We start from the raw sequence: 15178 nt of genomic DNA, 5'->3' as shown, positions 1-15178 counted from the left end.
TTGCAATTGTCAAAAGTTCATTTACCTTTGTTTTGTTTTGTTTTTTAAAATGCATGCACAGAAATGAAAGTATGCAATGAGTTTTTTTTAATGTGCAAAATACAATCTGGGCTTTTTTTTTTTTATATTAAATGAACAATTGTACAATTTAACACCCCTTCACACACACCCCAACAAAAAGAACCTCAAACTGAACTAAACATGGCCCCATTTATACTGTGCCAAATAACAAACTTCTGTGAATTTTTTTTCTGTCTGTTCCATTTCTTCTTTTCTGCTTCTTCCTATCTTGAAAACTTTCTCAGATGGATACTGTCTTTAATTACCATACTGATAATTATGAATATCTGTAGTGTACTATGCAGTTGTTAATTAGAATTGTGTAAGTAGTAAAGTAGAACTGTATAGATAGAAAAGCTGAAGTATTAAAGGATGTTAAATTGTAATTTTGTTCTTAAACCACAACTCTTATCATGGAACTCCCCTTATTCTTCATTGCCTCTTCCTGATGCTTTGATCTCTGAAGAGAGCTTTTAAATAGTAATGTTTGCAAAGTTGTCAAGATACAAGTGTAACTTTATTCTTGTGGTCTGAGATAGTTACCTGGTTTTGAAAGTTTAGAAAGTGAACCATTTCTTGCACATTTAGTGGATTGAACCAGCTCACTGTGGGATGGAATAACATCATTGCTGGTGCAGTAGTTTTGGTATGCAAACTTAGTGTATGGAGATCACAGAATATGCCAAGTTGAAATGTAGTCCTGTTCCCTGCAGTTTCCCGTTTTTCCGGTTGCGGTATCAGTGTGTGTTTATGCTCAAATTACCAAGACATTAACACAATGGGGTTTATAACAGGGTGTTCTGCTAGATTACTGATGCATGCCTAGTGCTTCTGGAAGACACCTCTTGCTCAAGTTATGTGCTCCCTTGAGTTACCACCATCACTCTGCTGTTGGCTACCTACCTCTGTGTGCAGCAAGCCACATTGAGAATCATTGTGTTAAAAATACAGCTTGCAACAGCCTTGAGTGAGCCATATAGCCAAGCTAATGTATGTGTGTATAGTGATTTCTTTTCAAGAATTCATCGCTTTATTTTTGAAACTATTAAGAACAATGTCAGTACATTTAGAGGGCCAGAACTAAATAATATATGTTTCTTCTACTAGTCTGTGTTAGTAATGATATCAGGTATCCCCAAAAATTAGCGTGTGAATGGCAATATACCACCAACAAACAGGATTGAGAGGGTGACACTTATTCATGTATCATGGTTGATTGTATTTGATGTCTAACAAAAAAGTGAACTCCAACTGAAAATTTCTAGTGGCTGGAGCATTTGTATGGTTTCATTCACAAACACTTGCTTTCTCCCAGGTGTTTTTTTCCATCCCTGTAGACACTAATATGACACTTTCTCTTATCTGACTGTTTTCCCATGCAACATGCCATCATAAATGGGGACCTTTATATTCAAGCACATAATTTTTCTGTGAGATTTGGTTATATAGTAAGCTGCTATTTATCAATGTACTTAATGTCTATGAATTTATTTTAATGGCTAATCTGTTTCTTTAAAAACTTTGTATTTTACAGGGATGGAACCTGATTTACAATCAAGAGATTGTACCTTTTAAACAAACTGAATTCATGGCTTTTAAATAAACAGGAGTATGCAAACTGAGGGTATTTTTCATAAATCCCCTGTTGCTTTCATATATTAACTAATCCTATACCTTGACTATAATTTGTGGGAAAAGCTGCTATTCCAATGATTTTCCCTCTATTTAGCACACAGAAAGTAAGTCATAAGGGAAGTGTCGTACTCTGTGCCATGGGTGCTAGCACTGAGGTGTGCATGCATCCAATTACTCGGTGTGTACCTTGGCCTTAAAGACTGAACCTCCAGGAAGGCAATTTGATTCACTCCAGGTTCATGGGATCATGTTTCTTCCTTTGCTCTTGGGGAAAAAAAAAAGGTGTGCTGTTTAGGCCTTTGGTTTCTTCTAATACGGAAAATTACTTTCTAGATCGTTGTGTAGTAATATAACTTGTATCTAGATGGATTAACATCATATGTGATACTTTTTTCCCCCTTCTCCCCCTCAACTTTTGCTTTCCTTCTTCCCCTAAAAAATCTTCCATTTTTCCCACCAGTTCATTTTCTCTGATTTGCAAACCTCATCTGTGGAGTTCTAATGCCAAACTTCATAAACACTGTGTTTATCTTTCTTCTGAAAAAATGGCACTGAAATTTTTTTTATGGTAGCTCAAATAGAGGTTATGTAGACTTTTATACTGTGTATGTAGTAAGTCTTAGATTTAGTGCATTTAATCTGTCCTCTGTCTATCGTTGGAAATTGTAGTGACAGTTGTGTCTTGCAATGGTGTGACAGCCATAGAATTGTAATGGTAGTCATTTATATTAGATATATTACAATAAATTCATTTTGTTCCAGTAGAGGGAGATTACTAGAAATGCTGGTGACTCAGGTTTAATAACAAGCCAAACATAATCTAATACCCCTCTTACCCTGGAAAAATGTGAGGAAGAAAATCCCATCCTTTAAACAGAAAAGTATCACCACTGATTCAAGAAATGTTTGATGCATTGGTTACTGAAAACTGAGAGTATACTCCAGGGAGAGTGTAATTTCATCACTCTGTTTTCTATTGTTCACATTTTGTGTCCCTCAATGCCAGCAATCAGGTAGTGGGGAGATGGATTTTGAGTCTAACTTTGGCTGTTCTTGTAGTTGATATGTAGATTTGGTTCTTTCAGGAAGATAACATCACTGAATGTGGCAGAGTATGTGCTGCACCTTGCTCTGCAAGTGACAGAACGACCTTAAATAGCTCAATTAAGTTTACATCTCTGTTCTGTGTGTATAAATTACTGGTAGATCATTTGACTGGTGTTAAGAGGAGACTAATATTTGCTCATGGGTTTGAAATACATGGTTTTTCTTGGCATCACTCAATTTTGAGGAGAAATCTGTATTTTTATAGAGAGTTCTTTCATCAGAAATTATATACTAAATGTGTTTTCTAGAAAATGTTATTTTCTACTTTTATTGTTTAAAAGTTCATCTTAAATGGCAAGATATGAAGAGCCTTTGGCAAATATAGACATATGATATTTCTCTGTGAGATTAAATCTATTTGCTGACTTAATTTTGATTCTGAAGCATTGTAATTTGATTCCTAGGATCAAATAAAAGGTTACAAATAGTTCTCTTCGTGTTTTCAGGAACAACTAACTAGCGGGAGGTTTGTAAAGGTGTGTTTAAGCTACTTTTGGTGTGTTTAAACTGAAAGTTGGAAACTCCTCCTGTGGCAGATGCGTTCTTGCTGTATAGCTGCTTTCCCTTTATTTTCAGAAATACTGCTCAATGTTTGAGCTAGTGTTCTGCTATTGTATCTGTGTTTATTTAACTTACAAAAATGCACAAGAGTCTGCTTGCATTTGAAAGAATAAAACATTATAGTGTAGATATATATATAAATATAAAATCTTGAAATCTCTTTTCTTTTAATGTGTTATGCCAGATCACATCAGTGCAGTTCTTCTGTTCTTATGGCTACAAGACTTTTGTTCCACATCCAAAGAAGTCAGCAGGAATAGCATCTTTGATCTTCAGAGCAGGAGTTCTAAGTCTGCTCACTAGCTTCTTTGTATACCTAGGATGTTGGTGGTGTATATTTGGTAGCAAAGACTTTTACTTCTCAGACTATGCAGTATTAACAGTTACTTTAATGAATTGGAATATAAATGTAGGCTTTAGCTGGCCTGTGCGAATTTACCTCTGACTTCTGAAATGTATGACATTTCGTATTTTTACTAGATCAAGATGAAATTCATAAATACTTTATCCTAATTTTAATGAATTTTTAACTCAAGAACTTTTTAAAAGAGTGTAAATGCAAACTAGTCTCAGGATATTTCAGTCACTTTATTGAACCATGTTAGAAAAGTTTTGTAAAAAAATGCAAAAATTGTTTGAAATTTGTTATCTTGTTCTTCGTTCAGTCTGAAAACTTCCCAGAGTGTCTAATTGTTTGGTTTGTTTTCTTTTAGATGAATCAACTCCTAAAGAAGTCAGCAGGGTAAGTGCTACTCTCTATCCCCTCTAAAAAGAAGTGTAGTCTCTCTGAGGCCCTCAGTTCACTTGAGATGATTTTTACATAGTCTCTGATCAAGCATAAGAGGAAATAAGGGAAGGAATATGCCGTATTTCCCCTTTTGAGATGTGGTGTGGTAGAAATGAGCTAAATTCTCTAATTTGAAATATTTTACAGTGTTCTGTATTAAATGTAATGTAAAATCCTAAAAAAACATATTCAGTAATAAGTTCCCTAGCCTAGCCTTATATCTGATTGACACTGTGTCTTGCAGAATATCTGTCCATGACTGATGACTAATTGCAGGGATCTGTTAGAAACAAGTGTCTTTGTTGGGAATGAGAAAAGGTCAGTACAGTACAATCTGTTGCCCTCAGATGGGTCCAGCTACCCTGAAGCACCCCGTGAGGTGGGGGAGCCACTTACAACTTTCTAAAGTGGAATCATAGTCCTGCTTTTTTCCACTTCTTGAATAAGTTGCATTAATTATTTTATGTTCCCAGGAGAAACAGGGTAGTGTCAGACACATATTAAAAATAAGGCTGATTGAAAGACTGCAAAAACTGGCTGAGTGGTCTTGCACTCAATAGAAGTCCTTTGAAGAATGTTAGAGTATGGAAGGAGTGGAGAACTCAGGCTGGTAGTGGAAACTCAGTTTGGTAATCCTGTAAGCAGAGGGCTGACATAAGGGGAAACTGAAGTTCACCTCATATGTGACTATGAAAAGATATTAAATGTTATCTAAATTGAGTTTATTCATGCAGAATTACTCCATATGCATGATGTGCCTTGGATTTATAAGGGTGTTGGGCATGTAGGTGAAAATTATATGTTTTAGTAATTTATTAACTTGTAACATGATTTTTTCCCTTAGTATTCAACTGCTATGACAGTTAAGTGCATACCTACCAGTGTAACCTAGGATTATTGTTATTAGTATATCTGTACATAATATTTTGATTTCAAAATAATGAAAGATCTGCCTAAAAATCTCAGAAACTCTAGTTATGTATGTGGAAGAAAGTTCCTTTTCATTGTCATTAATTTGGTAAATAGATTAACATTTACCTAAAACTGTAAAATAATTATGAAACATATCTTGGTTACCACATTTGAGCGATTTAAGGCAAAGAAAGGAAGTTCTGGAGCCCTGAACCCCCCCAGGTCTGCACTGCCCATCACCCCCTCTGTCTTTTGGACCCTCTGCTGGCAGCCATCTCAGCCCCTCAAAGTCATGTATAGTGGCTCTGAGTTTTCCAAAAGATAGATGGACTGTCGCTTGAAGCCATGGAATCAGTGGTGTGCAGATGATACTTTAGATGTTCTAAAATAAACACTTTCTCCCTTGTTTTTTTTAGCCATCAATCGTTGTGCACTCTGTTGCGCTACTAATTGTTTTTTTTTCTTTTAAAGTACTTGAAGGCACTCAATAATGTACCATGCTACAAATTACCAGTTTTGTTAATTTGTAGTATTTTTTAATAATGCCATATGTAATAACGTAGACCTCTTGCTTCGGCGGCAGCAACTTAAATAGATACCAGTTTAATTAAAATATAAACATAAGTTGGAATTTAAATTAGGAAAGGTTCTGTACATGAGTAATGTTTTTCAGACAAAAAGACATGTTCATGCTGACTGAAGAATTATGAGTTTTAAAGTCATTAGTGTTACATTTTTAATTCCTGAAAAAGTCTGCAAGAAGTAACTTGTATCATAGGGAAGAAAAAATTAAGGTTAGTGAAAGGGAATTTAGTGCTGAATTCAATCACTATTGATTCAGAATATTATGTTAGCTAGAAAACAAGGTAGAAATATACTGAGAAAAATCTTTAATTACTGGAAGGAAATTTCAGTATTTTCAAGGGGTTTATGTTGCAGTTTTACGCTGAAAATTTAAGAAGTTTTGAAATAGAAGTTTTGAAATCCCATTGTTTAGGAGCTACCTTTTTAATATTTTGTCATTTTTAGCATCTTAGTAGAAAAATTAACATAAAGCAGCAATCTTGGCTATCAGCAGTACACTGCAAGTTTTCAAAACAAGGAGAGAGGAGAAAATAGAAGAAAACAGGAGAAAATGTCCACATATTTTAAACCTTGAGTTTTTTAGAGTAGAAAAGAAGCTTCTCAAAATTTATTATTTTTGATTCTGATCTACTAATGGCAATTTCGTCAATATTTCTGTGTTCAGAAGTTACATGTAAAGCTTTCATTGTTTGACTTGACATTGCATCTGATGATTGGTGGTGGGGAGAAATTCCCTGATGCCTGTAAACTGCTTTTGGCATAAGAACAGCTCTGGTTACAAAATACCTCATGAGCATCTGTGACCAAACAGTGAACCTGTGAACTTTTTTCTGCATACTAAATTACAGTGTTTATGAAATATATGTAACTGGGGACAGAATCCCCTTTTCACATGATGTAGTATTGGGAACATCCTTGGAAATGCTGAGTTTCTTTTACTTACTTATTGTGCAGATGTGTGTTGGCTGATCCTATCCATCCTAACTACATAAGTGGTTTTCTGGGCAGAGGGATTTCAGAAGCAAAACCAACTATTGAACTATGTTGATGAAGAAAATTTAAGCTAAATTTTATACTGTGATTTTTTGCTGTTTTGTCTGCAAAAGAAATGAAAAATGGGGAGTGTGAGTTTGAACACTAAGTGCATATTTATCCATGTACATCTAGACTAAAGATGTAGTTCTTTGACAGCATTAGTGAAAACAGTGTGCACTGGAGACATGTTATTCTTTTCAGTTGGCAAAAATAACCCCATTCCTTCATGAACTATAGCCAGGATTTTGTTCTACGTGCTGCTAAGTTTCCCGTGATCACTGTGTGCTCTTTTGTACCTCAGATTCTGAAGTTTAAATGAAAATACTCAGTGTTCCTGATATGATCACAGCAAAATTAGCTGTTCATTTTGCTCAATAACTTTCCATTCCATGTTTATGTGAACGATACTTCCAGTGAAGCTGCGTTTTGGCAAGTACCTTTGCTTTGAAAACTCCGGTGATGCCAACAACAATTCACTTTGCAGAAGTTTACCATATAAACACCAGAAAATTGTTACCTAGGAAGTGACTAGCTCACTTACAGTACTTTATTCTTGGAAATAGGAATGATACTTTAGTCCTCTCCTTTCCCCTTTTTGGACTTGAAGCTTTCGGCAGCTGCCTTGGCACCAGCCAGCACCCAGCACAGTATGTCACTGATAGTTACAGAATTAGCAAGTGTGTTTTCAGTAAATAGTTGCAGTAATTGCATGTATCTTCACTGTGAAACTGATGATAAAAGTTTGGGTTCTTTATGACATGTTGGCAAAGCAAGCTCATTCCTTGTAGCATTTTCTTATTAAAGATTGGATTTAAATGTCTTTGCAGAGTATCAGAACTGAAGACTGTGACAAATTAATCAAAAAGTTAGGGGAACTAGAAAAAAAAAAAAGTATATATATTTAGTCTTTAGAAGTGTTGCAAATGGCATTGTCACGAGAAGAAGATGCTTGTATAAGCAGATTTCTTTAAAAAGAAAATCTTGTGTATACTGTGGTAGTGATAAGCAACAGTGGTAGGAAAATGAGGAAGTTTATTTTTAATTTTGTACATGGTGTCTTTAGAGTGCTTGCAAGTCAAGTATTAGGAGGGAATGTAGTTTTATAAAAAGCTTTTTTAAAACAGGAGCAGTATTCAGCCTTGTCAAGTTAAAATGAAGCTCATTATGCTGTTTTGTTATATAATCTGGAGAGATGATATAATTGAGATATTAATGTTTTATGAACCCTACAGTTAATAACAGATTATATGGTTACTTCTATATAATCAAAAGGTTCTTGTCTAACAAGTGAAGCTTTTACTTTTTATTATGTATTTTTCCTATTACTAGTGAAGCAATTTATTTCAGTGTTACCATTTGGTAACAGGCAAGGATCTGATGGAAAGATTAGGATTGGATACCAGTAAATGGGGGTTATGTGGCAAGAAGCTTCTTCTAGGAAAGATATTCATTGTCTCTCTGAGGCTTGAAAATCAGCTGCATAAAAAGGCTGGCAAATGTGTGCTTTCAGAATTATTCAGTCCTTTCTGTTCAGAATGAGAGAACTGGTTTACATCTTTTGTATTAATAGGGCCTGTCCTGCCAAATGTCATGTCATATTTTCCCTTTGCTTTTGTCGTGAAGGTGTTTGATGAGCAAACAAACAATTCATAAATACCTCTGTATGGTGTGGCAATGCTAAACTTTATTTACCGTACAAGTCCTAACCCATGTCCTCTCCAGTCAAAACAAGAAGAATAGACGTCAGACAAATGCACGTAGAAGCAGTTTTCTCTGAGGCTATGAACAAGCATTAAAATTAATCACCTCAGCTAAGTCTGTTCTTTATAGTCTCTTGCTTTCCAGTGTCCAAGTTTAAAGAAAACTGGTTACTGCAGCCTCTTCTGATTTTTTGGAGCAAAGAGATTTTTTCTGAGTTTCCTCTTCATGCTCATTGCTCCTCTGAAAGCCAGCTCTGCACTGTGAGCTTGCTTACCACACTCTTTCTACTTTTATTTTGCAGTCAGAGGATTTGGCATCTTTTGGCTCAGCGTTTTCACCTTGAAGCAAGCAAGCAGTTTTATTAGCCTTTTCTAGGGTTGTTTTGTCTTGTATTTTTTAATTATTTTTTTAATGAAGTCAGTATCCATATTTTTAGTTCTTCAAATGTGCAGTATAGATGGGGTTTCACTTTTCATAGGATGTAGTTGTCTCTTAGTTATCTGTGCCCAAAAATAACAAACATCAGTTTTGGTGCAAGATGTGAACTAGCTATCAGTGCAGATAAACAATGCAAAATATTGCAGCTAGTGAAAGTACCAGGCCTACAAATGGTAGGAGTACAAAAGGTAGCAGTACACGTAAACATAAATAGCAAATATTTAGACAACCTAACTTACCACACATAAAAATGACCTGAATAAATTATATTCTTGTTTAATTAAATAGATTGGCTTTTTTTTTTTCTGCAACCATTCCTTTCTTTATACTGACTGGTCTTCAGAAATGCAATAACATCACTATAGCTAAAATACAATAATTTCTTGCATTTAAAGTAAGTGACTATTGTCATACTTCTAGGTCTGGCCTTCTTTGTTTCTACACTAGATGTCTGAATACTCATTGCAGTAAAGTGCAATGACACATGAAATGAATATTTTAGGTAGTTTTAAACTAAATGTCTCTTACAAGCCTGCTTTTGCCTGCAAGGGACTGGATTTAGTCACCAATATGTTCCTCTCTAGTTATGCATTCCTTTGTGGGGAAGAAAAAAAAAAGAAGAAAAATTTAAGAATATTTTTCAGTTTAAATAAACCTGCTTATTATGTGGGCAAAAAAAGTAATAGTGCCAAAATTCTTAAAGAACATATAGTATTTTGTTAGAAAAGATACAGTAATTGAGTATGGTTTGAATATTGGTTATCGTTCCAGAATATAAGTCAAGGAGGTACCTGGAAAATTGTATAGAGCAAGTCTCTTGAATCAAGTGGTAAGTGTGGATCTGGGATTTTTCATAACACTACATGAGGGAAGAGAAAGCTGATCTATTTCGACAAAAGGCATCAAACATTTTAGTTTGTTTATTTATTTTCGTGACCACAATGCTTATTTTTAAGATGTACAGAAAAATTGCTGATGGGAATTCTTTTTATATAGTGCAAATATCAATGGCATCGAGAACTTAAGTATGTAACATCAGTCTTTCTATACTTCTGCTCAAGTTTGAGAATACCTGACATGAAATAGTTCAGACTGACATCTCAAATCAAATGTTAAGTAAATATTCAGACCATTAAGACTGCAAACCAGTGCTCCTCTTTTTTTATTTGAAGGGTTTTTTTAGTTCGTCATTAAATGCATTGCCTTATGACTCTCGTTGCCAGGACTGTAGTTTTATAGGAGAGAAAACTTGTGTTGGCTGTAAGTTTATCAGGAGATTTTGGTTGTTTTTAGTTCAGCAGTTGTCTATGTTCTGTAGTGTGCTTCATAGAGAAGAGAGAAGCTGTCAGTTTTAAAGAGTTGACCAAAGAAGCTTGGGTACAGGTTGTTGTCACATTTTGAATCCTATGACTCTCATATTTGTGATAAAATCCAGTCCCTGCCTAAGGACATTGTTTTGTGTGAAATGTTATGCAGAATCCCTTGAATTCATTATCTGCAGGTCTTGATGCTGCCATTGACAGATGAATTTAGAGGGTTTGAAGAAGCTGGTTGTCTGAAATACTAAGTGATGTAACCAGAGAGAGAATGGGTGTTTTAAGCTCCTGTGTCTATATACGATGTCCTTGGCCTACGTACATCCTTTATTCTTAATGATTTACCACTCTTCAACAACTGAGGCTCTCTACAAGAGCCTCTATTTGCCCCAACAGATCCTTTATTTTTTTGTTACTGTTCTTTCTTGCTTGCTTGCTTGCTTGCTTGCTTGTTTGCTTACATGTCTCAGATTAAATTTATGACCTCAGTTTCAAGTGTCCCTATGTCTATTCATGGTGTGGCCCCTCTGACATCTATAGAGTATGTTGCAATTGAATAGGGTAGCACTGAATACAACACGTATAACATTGGCTCACTCAGCACTGCTAGTGTTCTTATTGCACACTCCTGCCAGGCAACCTGCACGATGGTGAGAGCCAGGCAGTGCCCCTCACCTCTCCACCTCCCGGCTCCTCTGGCATAGCCTAGGGGAAACCTGGGATAGCACTGGTTATGAAGATCCATACTTCATATGGATCTTCTTGTGACTCTCACAGTTCTGAGGTTTTTTTCTTCTCCTCATCCGTTGAAATTCTGCAACCCCAAAAATACATCTGGCCAGCCCTCTCCACAGTAAGTGGAATTTGCACTCCTTTTTTATTCTAACTGCAGTCTGCAATAAGGTCATATGCTATGAGGTCTGTAAAAGGACCAGACTGTGTTGCAGAACCAGGCAATTGTTGATCTGGAGAAAGAACTCTGTAGTAGGAAGTAAGTATTACATAGAAACTTGCTCTTCTCATTGCTATTCAGGAGACATTTTAAGAAGATACAGAGGAAACAGATCAACGTCTGGATTATGTTGGCACTCATTGACCTTGTGCTTTTTGTTGCAGCAGAAGGGTTTTTTTTCTAGAGGAGCATAAAATGCCCCTGGCACAGCTACCTTACAATCATGAAAGCATGGAAATTAAAGTTTGTTTCTGTTTGTCGTACATAAAATTTACTTTAGGTATTAAATTGTGTCCTTGAATATTAGTTTTTCCATGTGGCTTACTTGTTTAGAATGAATGCTTAAAATTCATCTCACTCTATGATATTTCAGTATCTTCTTTCATGTTTATGTTCTAAGAGTCCTTGTATAGTCCTAAGTGACAACATTATTCTTGAATCAACTGTTATGGGTTGTTGTTTTCTGTTGCACAGAAGACAATATTCAAAGACCACAATATTATAAAGACAAAGAACTATAGAAATGTTTTTATATAAATCCCGTAAAACATCCATCTTTCATATTTATAAATTTTAACATGAATATTTATAACAGGATTTCCCTTCTTAATTGTTAGTTAATTTTTATAGCTTTAAAATATATATAGCTACTAGAAATATGATGCTAGTATGATAGTGCTAAACTAGTTCTTAATCCGCTTGAATTATTTTATATAACGTCACTGAAATTCAGAATTTTACAATAAATGTGCAAAAATACTTGTAGCCACATAAATAGAAGGAAATTAGCAATGGCAAGAATGAATTAAGGAAACGTTGATGAGTTTGAACAATGTAAATTGCAAACTAAACTACCATAGCAAATTAAGAAACAGTACTTACTCCATACAATAGTGTTTATATATATATAAATACTCCTTTTCCATCAAGTGTGTTTAATTTTTTTTTGAGGAGTTACTTTCCTGAAATAAGTTTTACACCACATATGCACAAGTCTTTGTTAGCAACCACAGTGAATAGTGCTTGTACCAAGGTTTGCTGAGGACTTATTCAGTGTTTAAATACATGATTTCATAAAGACCATTGTGGCTTTTCAACCACATTGGTTATCCAATCTAAAATGCCTAGAACCAAATAAAAAATCTCTTTCATTCTACTGTAATAAAAAGAAAACCATTTCATAGCATGATGAAGTAATTCTTTGTTGATGATTGATCTAAGTGATAGAAGTACTTAATTGTGAATCTGGACAAATTGTATTCATCTGGCCAATTATGCATCCACATATTGTCAGCAGCAGAAATCTGCCATTGTAACAACTACGTGTACTACGCAGCTACCATTGTTTTAGTAACGTGGATGCATGCAATGGTTTGCCCTGCTTACAAAACATTTGCAAGCATATGTTGCAGAGGTGAGCATCAAGGGCACATAGGTTGTTATGTAATTACCATGCACGCAAAACTACTGCTTGATTACAGGGAAAGCGGTGATTTCTGCCACGACCGTTATGCCAATGCGCTCATTTTGATGATGTGTTCTCATAATGTATTAGCTTTAATCTTTGAAGATTTGATTTAAATCCTGGCTGTTCATTAGAGGTGAGGAGATATGTAGTAATTTCCAAGTTCTGAGAAGGCGTTATTGCACATGATAAAGGCTTTGTGCATGTGTGCATGATTACCTATTGTTGCATTAGGGTATATGGCTACACATACTTTTGCAGATATGGGTTAACATGAATGAATAGTATAGAGTCTTGTTCACCATTTTCCTGTTATATGGCTACTTATGGCTGTATCACAAGTATAAAAGCTACACTTTCATACTATTGTTTTCTCCCTTTGAATAATCCAACAGTACTAAATGTGGGACACAACACAGGGCAGTCAATGGAAGCTTGCCAGCTGCCATATGGTGCTAATATTGGTGATGGCATGCTGTATTGTAAACTCAAGACTTGCAGCAGTTTATGCATTTATGCAGTGTGACCTTACATTACTGTCAAAATTTATAATCATCACATCATTTTATAGAAAGAATTATTAAGTGTCAGGTTTGTTATACATTGAAAATATTTAGGACACCCTAGGTCTCAAATTTTCTAATATATCCATGTGGAGCAATAGATTAAGAGGGGGTCTTGGCAAAGACTGTATATTCTTGGGAGCCATTTTGAAGTCAAGATTGAGATCTGCTTAATTTAAAGAAATTGGGAATTCACGTTATCCAGCAAGCACTTGGTTTTTTTGTTTGTGGAGTTTTTTTGGATTTTCTGAGATGAAGCAGAAAAATGTATCCTAAATATATATATGGCTATATCCTCTGTATTCATGACATAATGTGTTGTATGTAGAAATGCATGAAAATAATAGAGGGAATAAAAGTTGTAGCATGGAATATATTGTGTAAGTTATGTGCTTAATCCAAGTCCTGAAGGGCTGATAAAACTGACAATAAATGTGTATGTGTAGCATGACAGCATCACGAGCAATAGTTTCACAGAAAGCAATCCTTGGCACTGAGTAAAGATTTATTACCCTACCCAAAACTGGTAATGTGGTAACTGAAGAAAGTAATATGGTCCACCACTTATTGAACTCAGTGATGCAGTAAATTGCTTAAACTAAAAATTAAACTGGTGACGTTTAAACAAATTAATGTTGATTGAAAGACTAAGACTTATTCTCCTGCTCCTTCATACTTCAGAGCCAAATTTAACATAGACTAGACTAATATAAACTACTAATGGAAAATACCATGAATGTTCAGAGTGCCACAATCTACCCACCATTGCCAGGTTTATGTGCATATATGTAACTCTGCTCAGTATCTCTCTAGATCTTCTCTGTCTATAAATTTGGGTAAACCTGTACATGTGACACTTTAATGTGTCATGAATCTTTATTCAGTGCCAAGGATTGCTTTCTGTGAAACTATTGCTCGTGATGCTGTCATGCTACACATACACATTTACTGCCAGTTTTATCAGCCCTTCAGGACTTGGTTTTCAGAACTCGGGAAATGGATAAACAAATGCAGCTGGGCCCCTGAAGGGAAGCTGCATTTTCTTTCCTGAAATTTTAACCATGTCATGCTGTTCCATCGTTCCAGCAACCAGAACCCCATGGCTCCTATCTAAGCATCCTAACTGTTTTGTAATCTGCCAACAGATTTGATTTGTGTCTGCCATTGTCAGTTGAAACAAATGCCTATGGAGCCACGGTAGCTAGCATGATTTCAGCTTGTGTGATTTTTGTCCTTCACTTTGGTGGTATTAATGATTGCTGTATTTGAAACACTGAGCTCCTTGAGCTACCACCTGAAAGCTCTGGCGCTTGGCACAGTTCTGTCTTTTGGCTCATGAATTTGAGGTGGAAGATGCTAACTAAGGCAGCTGCTTGTTTCCTTTCATGGTGAACTGGGAGCTTAAAAGGAAGAAGTTGAAGTCTACTTACCTTATAATTTTCATATCTCTTAGTTTCTTCTTGAGACATTGTACATGACCCTGGCCCAGTTTAGGCAATTCATAATTGCTCAGTGGTGTTCTCAATACTCTTTAAACAAATGTAAAAATGTCTAATGGAGCACAGTGTGGAGTGCTGTGTCTCTTGCTTAGCAGTGACCTTGTTCTTCAGCCAACTGGATTAGGACAGTTCTGATTGACTCAGTATTGAAATCTTAACATGTTATTTTTAATGATTTTGTATGTTTAAAACCTGCAAATTACATCTGAGTTATTCTAAAATGTTCTTCTCATCTTTGTTTCCATAGTACCAGGATACGAATATGCAAGGTGTAGTGTATGAATTGAACAGCTATATAGAACAGCGCCTGGATACAGGAGGAGATAACCAACTGCTTCTGTATGAACTCAGCAGCATTATTAAAATAGGTAAGAAAGAGAATCAGATGTCTCTGAGCTGTTACTTAGGATCAGTGCACAGCACATTTTTTATGTGATTTAATTAATAAAGTAAGCTATGGAGGGATAACGGTGTTCTCATTGGATGTTTCCTCAGTATGAACTTACTTCACCTTCTGTCCCTCAGTGAATCCCTAACTGCACTTAAGCGAATGTCATCTTTG

At 35.5% G+C, this 15178-nt stretch overlaps 1 protein-coding gene across 3 annotated transcripts in view; it reads left to right on the top strand.

The window, feature by feature from the left end:
• Positions 1-15178, top strand: part of PDE10A (phosphodiesterase 10A) — a 355321-nt gene that overhangs the window by 279478 nt on the left and 60665 nt on the right. For all 3 annotated transcript variants that reach the window (XM_027633632.1, XM_027633637.1, XM_027633642.1), the window contains exons 3-4: positions 4077-4105; positions 14864-14984. In XM_027633632.1, the coding sequence (XP_027489433.1) occupies positions 4077-4105; positions 14864-14984 (150 nt within the window). The remainder of the gene's footprint in view (positions 1-4076; positions 4106-14863; positions 14985-15178) is intronic.

Source organism: Corapipo altera, unplaced genomic scaffold, assembly GCF_003945725.1.
Source record: "Corapipo altera isolate COAL_440 unplaced genomic scaffold, ASM394572v1 2b, whole genome shotgun sequence".
Classification (NCBI taxonomy): domain Eukaryota; kingdom Metazoa; phylum Chordata; class Aves; order Passeriformes; family Pipridae; genus Corapipo; species Corapipo altera.
This window is presented reverse-complemented; position numbering and strand designations above follow the sequence as displayed.